The sequence below is a fragment of the Myiozetetes cayanensis genome, unplaced genomic scaffold (genome assembly GCF_022539395.1).
Source record: "Myiozetetes cayanensis isolate MyiCay16 unplaced genomic scaffold, myiCay2020 scf1151, whole genome shotgun sequence".
Lineage (NCBI taxonomy): Eukaryota > Metazoa > Chordata > Aves > Passeriformes > Tyrannidae > Myiozetetes > Myiozetetes cayanensis.
In genome coordinates, this window is record NW_026086773.1 from 1 (window position 1) to 9,720 (window position 9,720).

The 9,720-nt window shown below is 65.1% G+C and overlaps 1 protein-coding gene across 1 annotated transcript; it reads left to right on the forward strand.

Annotated features, from left to right (window-relative positions):
- Positions 1-248: 248 nt before the first annotated feature.
- LOC126635217 (MAP/microtubule affinity-regulating kinase 4-like) lies at positions 249-8,822 on the forward strand (the record flags this gene model as incomplete). Its single annotated transcript, XM_050306246.1, is given in 16 exon segments — positions 249-333; positions 335-389; positions 391-413; positions 415-439; positions 1,387-1,440; positions 1,558-1,606; positions 1,697-1,762; positions 2,642-2,712; positions 3,663-3,719; positions 5,459-5,695; positions 6,933-6,968; positions 7,104-7,173; positions 7,176-7,192; positions 7,452-7,551; positions 7,646-7,755; positions 8,660-8,822. Coding segments are annotated over 16 exon segments (1,218 nt in total), but the record flags the coding sequence as incomplete, so codon positions are not given.
- Between the last annotated feature and the right edge of the window lie 898 nt (positions 8,823-9,720).

Here is a 9,720-nt window from a genome sequence, read left to right on the forward strand (position 1 = left end):
CGCCCGACAAGGCTGGGGGGTGGTCCCAGGGGTCACCTGCGGGGATTTTGGGGGTCAATCCCGGGGGTCTCACCCTGTGATGGTTTGGGGAGGTCTGGGGTCAATCCGGGGGTCTCACCCCCATTATTCCCCAGGCGGGCCCGGGGGCAGCGGCCGCCCGACAAGGCTGGGGTGGTCCCATCACAGGGTCCCCGGTGATGGTTTCGGGGGTCCAGTCTCGGGGGTCATCTAGTCTCTCCATCTCCCAGGCGGGCCCGGGGGCAGCGGCCGCCCGACAAGGGTGGGGGGTGGTCCCAGGGCCGTAGGGCCGGCGCCCCAGGGCAGGAACTCGCTGGAGGGCCGAGGGCCCCCACGTGGGCAATTACCGCCTGCTGAGGACCATCGGCAAGGAGCAACTTCGCCAAGGTCAAGCTGGCGGCACGTCCTCACCGGCAGGGAGGTGAGGGGGCACTGGGGGGAGCTGACTGGGGGGGCACTGGGAGGGGGGCTGGGGGCACTGGGAGGGGCTGGGGGGGCACTGGGAGGGGCTCGGGGGCACTGGGGGGCACTGGGAGGGCTCAGGGGTGAAGGGAGCCCCAGGAGGGAGCTGGGTGGGTTTTGAGGGGCTGGGGGTCCCAGGGGAAGTTTAGGGGTGCTGGGGGGTGATGGGAGGGGCTCAGGGGCAATTTGGGGTGTTGGGAGGGCTCAGGGGTAGTTTGGGCAGTGAGGAGGGGGCTCAGGGGCAATTTGGGGGTGTTGGGAGGGGCTGGGGGGCAATGGGGGCAGTGGGAGGAGGCTCAGGGGTCAATTTGGGGTGTTGGGAGGGGGCTCAGGGGTAGTTTGGGGTGATGGGAGGGGCTCAGGAGATAATTTGGGGTGTTAGGGAGGGCTGGGGCAGAATGGGGCAATTTGGGGCAGAGGAGGGACATCTTAGGGCAAATGGGGGCAGTTGGGGGCAGACATGGGTCATTTGGGGGTCAGAAATGGGGCATTTGGGGGTGTGGGAGGGGTCTGGGGCAGAAATGGGACATTTTGGGGCAGAAATGGGGCATTTTGGGGGCAGAAGTGGGGTATTTGGGGGCAGAAATGGGGTATTTGGGGGCAGAAATGGGGCATTTGGGGGCAGAAATGGGGCATTTGGGGCAGAAATGGGGCATTTTGAGGCAGAAGTGGGGCATTTGGGGGCAGAAATGGGGCATTTGGGGGCAGAAGTGGGGCATTTTGGGGGCAGAAATGGGGCATTTGGGGGCCCAAGGGGAGGTTGGTGGGGGTCCTGGGGGCAATTGGGGGTCCTGAAGAGTCCTGGGGGAAATTGGGGATCCTGGAACTGAGAGAGGGGTGTGGGAGTCACCTGAACCCCCAAGCCCCCAGTAATCCTCCAAAACCCCCATCCCCCATCTCCCCCAGGTCGCCATAAAAATCATCGACAAGACCCAGCTCAACCCCACGAGCCTCCAGAAGGTGGGGGGTCCCTGGGGGCTGGGGGTCCCAGGAGGTGTGTGGGGTCTCCCTTGGCTCTGGGGGTGGGGGTCCTGCCTCCCTCCCCACTGACACTGCCCTCCTCCCTCCATCCCCCAGCTGTTTCGGGAGGTTCGGATCATGAAGGGGCTCAACCACCCCAATATCGGTGAGTGGGGGGCTCTGGGGGGCTCTAGGGGGCTCTGGGGGGGATGCTCTGGGGGCTCAGGGGGTCTGGGTGACCCCATGTGTCCCCCAGTGAAGCTGTTTGAGGTGATCGAGACCGAGAAGACCCTGTACCTGGTCATGGAGCACGCGAGTGCAGGTGAGACCCCCGGGCCACCTGGGACCACCCTGAGACCCTTAGGGCATCCTGACCCCCCAAAGACCACCCTGAGACCCCTGGGGCACCCTGACCCCCAAAGACTACCCTGACCCCCCCCGGGCAACCTGGGACCACCCTGAGACCCCCGGGCAACCTGGACCACCCTGAGACCCCCAGGGCACCCTGACTCCCCAAGACCACCCTGACCCCCCCTAGGGCAACCTGGGACCACCCTGAGACCCCTGGGGTGACCTGGGACCACCCTGACACCCCCGGGCAACCTGACCCCCCTTAGGGCATTCTGACCCCCCCGGGGCAACCTGGGACCACCCTGAGACCCTGGGGTGACCTGGGACCACCCTGAGACCCCTGGGCAACCCTGACCCCCAGGGCAACCTGGGACCACCCTGAGACCCCCGGGGTGACCTGGGACCACCCTGAGACCCCTGGGGCAGCCTGACCCCCAAAGACCACCCTGACCCCCCGGGCAACCTGGGACCACCCTGAGCCCCCAGGCACCTCTGACCCCCAAAGACCACCCTGGCCCCTTAGGGCATCCTGGACCCCCAGGGCAGCCTGGGACCACCCTGACCCCCCCGCCAGAGACCACCCTGACCCCCCCAGGGCAACCTGGGACCACCCTGAGCCCCCTTAGGGCATCCTGACCCCCACCAAAGACCACCTGACCCCCCCACCCCAAGACAGGCACAGGGGTGTTTTTGGGGTGGAGTGTGCAATTGAGGGGTATTGTAAAGTCAGGGGGTGCTGAAGTCAGGGTGTTTGGGGTGGGGATGTATTGGGGAGTTTATTGTGGGGTCAGGGGGTTGTTGTGGGGTCAGGGGTGCTTTGGGGTCACCCCAGGTGTGTGTGTCCCCCCAGGTGAGGTGTTTGATTACCTGGTGTCCCACGGGAGGATGAAGGAGAAGGAGGCCCGGGCCAAGTTCAGACAGGTGGGGGCTTGGGGGCTTGGGGATGTCCCTGGGGGCTTGGGGACATCGGGAGGGCTTGGGGACATTGGGGAGGGTGTGGGGACATTGGGGAGGGGCTTGGGGACATTGGGAGGGGTTTAGGGACATTGGAGAGGGGCTTGGGGACATTGGGGAGGGGTTTGGGGACATTGGAGAGGGGCTTGGGGACATTGGGGAGGGGCTTGGGGACATTGGGGTGGGGTCATTGGAGAGGGCACTGGGGATGCTGTGGGGTGGGTTGGGGGCAGTTTGGGGTGGCTGTGGGGCTGTTGTGGGGTCAGGGACACTGTGGGGTGGGTTGGGGGCAGTTTGGGGTGGCTGTGGGGCCGTTGTGGGGTCGGTGGCGGCTGTGGGGTGGGTTGGGGGCAGTCTCTGGGAGGTGGCTGTGGGGCCGTTGTGGGGTCGGTGACGGCTGTGGGGTGGGTTGGGGGCAGTTTGGGGTGGCTGTGGGGAGGGTTGGGGACTCTCTGGGGTGGCTGTGGGGCCGTTGTGGGATCAGTGACACTGTGGGGTGGGCTGGGGACTCTCTGGGGGTGGCTGTGGGGCCGTTGTGGGGTCGGTGACGCTGTGGGGTGGGTTGGGGACAGTTTGGGGTGGCTGTGGGGTGGGCTTGAGGGACTCTCTGGGGTGGCTGTGGGGGGCCGTGGGGGGTCGGTGACGCTGTGGGGTGGGTTGGGGACTCTCTGGGGCTGGAGCGATGTGGGGCCGTTGCTGGGGTCGGTGGCGGACGCTGTGGGGTGGGTTGGGGGCAGTTTGGGGTGGCTGTGGGGCCATGGGGTGGCGGTCGGGGTGACGCTGTGGGGTGGGTTGGGGACAGTTTGGGGTGGCTGTGGGGCCGTTGTGGGGTCGGTGACGCTGTGGGGAGGGTTGGGGACTCTCTGGGGTGGCCGTGGGGCCGTTGTGGGGTCGGTGACAGCGTCCCCTGTCCCCAGATCGTGTCGGCCGTCCATTACTGCCACCAGAAGAACATCGTGCACAGGGACCTCAAGGTGGGGCGTGGGGGGGGTGACGTGTCCCAGTGTCCCCATCCCAGTGTCCCCATCCCAGTGTCCCCATGGTGTCCCTTTGTCTGTCCCAGTGTCCCCATGTCCCCTGTGTCCCCATGTCTGTCTTGGTGTCCCTTTGTGTGTCCCAGTGTCCCCATCCCAGTGTCCCCATGGTGTCCCTTTGTCTGTCCCAGTGTCCCCATGGTGGCTTTTTGTCTGTCCCAGTGTCCTTGTCCCTGTCCTGGTGTCCCTTTGTGTGTCCCAGTGTCCCCATGTCCCCCATGTCCCCCCCAGGCCGAGAACCTGCTGCTGGACGCTGATACCAACATCGAGATCCCTGTCCCTGTGTCCCAATGTCCCTGTGTCCCAATGTCCCTGTCCCTTTAGCAGTGTCCCTGTTTCTGTGTCCCTGTCACTTTGCTGATGTCCCCATCCCAGTTCTGGTGTCCCCATCCCAGTGCTGACCCCCCCATGTCCCCCCAGGCCAAGAACCTGCTGCTGGACACCGACACCAACATTGAGATCCCTGTCCTTGTGTCCCAATGTCCCTGTCCCTGTGTCCCTGTCCCTGTGTCATTATCCCATTGCTGGTGTCCCTGTCCCTTTTTCAGTGTCCCTGTCCCTGTGCTGACCCCCCCATGTCCCCCCAGGCTGAGAACCTGCTGCTGGACACTGACACCAACATCGAGATCCCTGTCCCAATGTCCCTGTCCCTTTAGCAGTGCCCCAGTGCTGACATCCCTGTCCCTGTGTCCCTGTCCCTTTGCTGATGTCCCTGTCCCTTTGCTGATGTCCCTGTCCCTTTGCTGACCCCCCCGTGTCCCCCCAGGCCCAGAACCTGCTGCTGGACGCTGATACCAACATTGAGATCCCTGTGCCTGTGTCCCAATGTCCCTGTCCCTTTGCTGATGTCCCCATCCCAGTGCTGACCCCCCCATGTCCCCCCCAGGCCGAGAACCTTCTGCTGGACGCCGACGCCAACGTCGAGATCCCTGTCCCTGTGTCCCTGTCCCTTTGCTGATGTCCCTGTCCCTTTACTGATGTCCCTGTCCCTTTGCTGATGTCCCTGTCCCTTTGCTGATGTCCCTGTCCCTTTGCTGACCCCCCCCATGTCCCCCCAGGCCGAGAACCTGCTGCTGGACGCCGACGCCAACATCAAGATCCCTGTCCCTGTGTCCCAATGTCCCTGTCCCTTTACTGATGTCCCTGTCCCTTTGCTGATGTCCCCATCCCAGTGCTGATGTCCCCATGTCCCCCCCAGGCCGAGAACCTGCTGCTGGACACTGACACCAACATCGAGATCCCTGTCCCTGTGTCCCTGTCCCTTTGCTGATGTCCCTGTCCCTTTACTGATGTCCCTGTCCCTTTGCTGATGTCCCTGTCCCTTTGCTGATGTCCCCATCCCAGTGCTGATGTCCCCATGTCCCCCCCAGGCCGAGAACCTGCTGCTGGACACTGACACCAACATCAAGATCCCTGTCCCTGTGTCCCTGTCCCTTTGCTGATGTCCCTGTCGCTTTAGTGGTGTCCCCATCCCAGTGCTGACCCCCCCATGTCCCCCCCAGGCCGAGAACCTGGTGCTGGACGCTGATACCAACATCGAGATCCCTGTCCCTGTGTCCCTGTCCCTTTGCTGGTGTCCCTGTCACTTTAGTGGTGTCCCTGTCCCTGTGTCCCTGTCACTTTAGTGGTGTCCCTGTCCCTCTGCTGATGTCCCTGTCCCTCTGTTGGTGTCCCCCCAGGCCGAGAACCTGCTGCTGGACGCCGACGCCAACATCAAGATCGCGGATTTCGGGTTCAGCAACGAGTTCTCGCGGGGGTCGAAGCTGGACACGTTCTGCGGGTCCCCCCCCTACGCCGCCCCCGAGCTCTTCCAGGGCAAGAAGTACGACGGGCCCGAGGTGGACATCTGGAGCCTGGGGGTCATCCTGTACACGCTGGTCAGCGGCTCCCTGCCCTTTGATGGGCACAACCTCAAGGTGACTGTCACCTCCTGTCACCTGGTGTCACCTCCTGTCACCCCCTGTCACCTCCTGTCATCCCTGTGTCACCCCCTGTCCCCTGGGGGTCATCCCCTGTGTCCATGGGGGTCATCCCCTGTGTCCCCTGGGGGTCATCCTGTACACGCTGGTCAGCGGCTCCCTGCCCTTCGATGGGCACAACCTCAAGGTGACACCCCTGGTCACCCCCTGTCACCCCCTGTCATCCCCTGTCATCCCCTGTCATCTCCTGTCACCCCTGTGTCACCCCCTGTCATCCCTGACCTCCTCCTGGGGGTCATCCTGTACCCCTGGTCAGCGGCTCCCTGCCCTTCGATGGGCACAACCTCAAGGTGACTGTCACCTGGTGTCACCTCCTGTCACCCCCTGTCACCCCCTGTCACCCCTGTCCCCTGGGGGTCACCCCCTGTGTCCCCTGGGGGTCATCCTGTACACGCTGGTCAGCGGCTCCCTGCCCTTTGATGGGCACAACCTCAAGGTGATTGTCACTGGTGTCACCTCCTGTCACCCCTGTGTCACCCCTGTGTCACCCTGTGTCACCCACTGTCACTCCCTGACCTCCTCCTGGGGGTCATCCTGTACACGCTGGTCAGCGGCTCCCTGCCCTTTGATGGGCACAACCTCAAGGTGACTGTCACCTGGTGTCACCCCTGTCACCCCTGTGTCACCCTGTGACCCCCCCTGACCCCTGTGACCCCCCCCAGACCCTGGGTGACCCCCCAGACCCTGGGTGACCCCCTGACCCTGGGTGACCCCTGGGTGACCCCTGACCCCCTGGCCCCCAGGAGCTGCGGAAGCGGGTGCTGAGGGGAAGTACCGAGTGCCCTTTACACATCCCACCCCCACAAACTCCTTTGTGCCCCCACCTGAGCCCCCAGACCCTGGGTGACCCCCAGACCCTGGGTGACCCCCTGACCCCCTGACCCCCCTGGCCCCCAGGAGCTGCGGGAGCGGGTGCTGAGGGGAAGTACCGGGTGCCCTTTACACATCCCACCCCCACAAATTCCTTTGTGCCCCCACCCTGACCCCCTGAGCCTGGGTGACCCCTGGGTGACCCCTGACCCCCTGGCCCCCAGGAGCTGCGGGAGCGGGTGCTGAGGGGAAGTACCGGTGCCCTTTACACATCCCACCCCCACAAATTCTTTGTGCCCCCACCCTGACCCCCTGACCCTGGGTGACCCCTGGGTGACCCCTGTGACCCCCCCTGGCCCCCCAGGAGCTGCGGGAGCGGGTGCTGAGGGGGAAGTACCGGGTGCCCTTTTACACATCCCACCCCCACAAATTCCTTTGTGCCCCCCACCCTGACCCCCCCTGACCCTGGGTGACCCCTGGGTGACCCTGTGACTCCCCTGCCCCAGGAGCTGCGGGAGCGGGTGCTGAGGGGAAGTACCGGGTGCCCTTTTACATGTCCACGGACTGCGAGAACATCCTGCGCCGCTTCCTGGTGCTCAACCCGGCCAGCGCTGCACCCTCGAGGTCTGGGGGGCCTGGGGGGCTGCACGAGGGGTGGGAGGCCCTACAGGGGGTCTGGGGGTCCTGGGAGAGTCCTACAGGTGGTCCGAGGGGTCCTACAAGGGGTCATGGGGGTTGTGGGAGGTCCTGGGGGGGTCTGGGGGATCCCATGGAGGGACTGGGGGGTCTTGGGGGTTGCTGAGGGGGTCTAGGGAGTCCCATGGGGCACCCTCGGGGTCTGGGGGGGAGGTCCCACATCCCCCCGTGTGTCCCCCGCTCCCAGCAAATCATGAAGGACAAGTGGATCAACATCGGGTACGAGGGGGACGAGCTGACGCCCTACACGGAGCCCCAGGAGGACTTTGGGGACACCAAACGCATCGGTGAGGCACCCTGGGGACCCTGGGGACGTCGGGGACGCCCCTGGGGGCGCTGGGGACACGCTGCCACCCCTCTGTGTGTGTGTGTGTGTCCCAGAGGTGATGGTGGGAATGGGATACACCCGGGAGGAGATCAAGGAGGCCCTGAGCACCCACAAGTACAACGAGGTGACGGCCACCTACCTGCTGCTGGGACGGAGGGGAGAGGTGAGGGGACATTGGGGACACTGGGGACACCCAGGGACACTGGGGGGGACACCCAGGGACATGGGGGGGACACACACAGCCACCTACCTGCTGCTGGGACGGAGGGGAGAGGTGAGGGGACATTGGGGACATTGGGGACACCCAGGGGACAATGGGGACACTGAGGGGACACTGCTGACAGCCCGAGGGTGGCAGTGGCCTGTCCCTGTCCCTGGGCTGACCCTGGTGACCCTGGGTGACCCTGGTGACAGCCCGAGGGTGGCAGTGGCCTGTCCCTGTCCCTGGGGTGACCCTGGGTGACACTGGGTGACTCTGGTGACCCTGGTGACAGCCCGAGGGTGGCAGTGGCCTGTCCCTGTCCCTGTCCCTGGGCTGACCCTGGTGACCCTGGGTGACCCTGGTGACCCTGGTGACCCTGGTGACAGCCCGAGGGTGGCAGTGGCCTGTCCCTGTCCCTGGGCTGACCTTGGTGACCCTGGTGACACTGTGTGACCCTGGTGACAGCCCGAGGGTGGCAGTGGCCTGTCCCTGTCCCTGGGCTGACCCTGGTGACACTGGGTGACCCTGGTGACCCATGGTGACATCATTGGTGACAGCCCGAGGGTGGCAGTGGCCTGTCCCTGTCCCTGGGCTGACCCTGGTGACCCTGGGTGACACTGGTGACCCTGGGTGACACTGGGTGACCCTGGGTGACCCTGGTGACCCTGGTGACCCTGGTGACAGCCCGAGGGTGGCAGTGGCCTGTCCCTGTCCCTGGGCTGACCCTGGTGACACTGGGTGACCCTGGGTGACCCTGGGTGACATCACTGGTGACAGCCCGAGGGTGGCAGTGGCCTGTCCCTGTCCCTGGGCTGACCCTGGTGACCCTGGTGACCCTGGGTGACACTGGTGACCCTGGTGACAGCCCGAGGGTGGCAGTGGCCTGTCCCTGTCCCGGCCCCGGGGCTCGGCCGAGGCCCCCAACGGTGGCACCAAGGGCACGTCGGGGACGTCGGGGACGTCGGGGACGCACGGGAAGGGGCAGCGCGGGGGGGGCCACCACCGACAGCGGCGCCACAGCGACTTCTGTGAGTGACAGTGGGGACATTGGGGACATGGGGGGACATTGGGGACACAGGGGGGGCCACCACCGACAGCGGTGCCACAGCGACTTCTGTGAGTGACAGTGGGGACATTGGGGGGACATTGGGGACATGGGGGGGCCACCACCGACAGCGGCGCCACAGCGACTTCTGTGAGTGACAGTGGGGACATTGGGGACATGGGGGGACATTGGGGACGTGGGGGACATTGGGGACACAGGGGGCCACCACCGACAGCGGCGCCACAGCGACTTCTGTGAGTGACAGTGGGGACATTGGGGGACATTGGGGACATCAGGGGACATTGGGGACATTGGGGGGCCACCACCGACAGCGGCGCCACAGCGACTTGTGTGAGTGACACTGGGGACATTGGGGACATTGGGGACGTCAGGGGGACATGGGGGGACATTGGGGGACACAGGGGCCACCACCGACAGCGGTGCCACAGCGACTTCTGTGGTGACAGTGGGGACATTGGGGGACATTGGGGGACATTGGGGACATGGGGGGACATTGGGGGCACAGCGACTTCTGTGAGTGACAGCGAGGACATTGGGGACATTAGGGGACATCAGGGGGACATTGGGGAGCACAGAGACTTCTGTGAGTGACAACGGGGGACATTGGGGGGACATTGGGGACATGGGGGACATTGGGAGCACAGCAGCTCCTGTGAGTGACATTTGGGGACAGTGGGGGGGACATGGAGGGACCAGGGGGACGTGGGACAGACAGGAGCACGTGGGGGCTTCTGTAGTGACATTTGGGGACAGTGGGGGGGTTGGGGGAGCGGGAACAGCGACTTCTCTGGGTGACATTTGGGGGGCACACTGGATTGGGGGTCAGGCCCCCTTGGCCCCTGACCCCCTCGTGTCCCCCA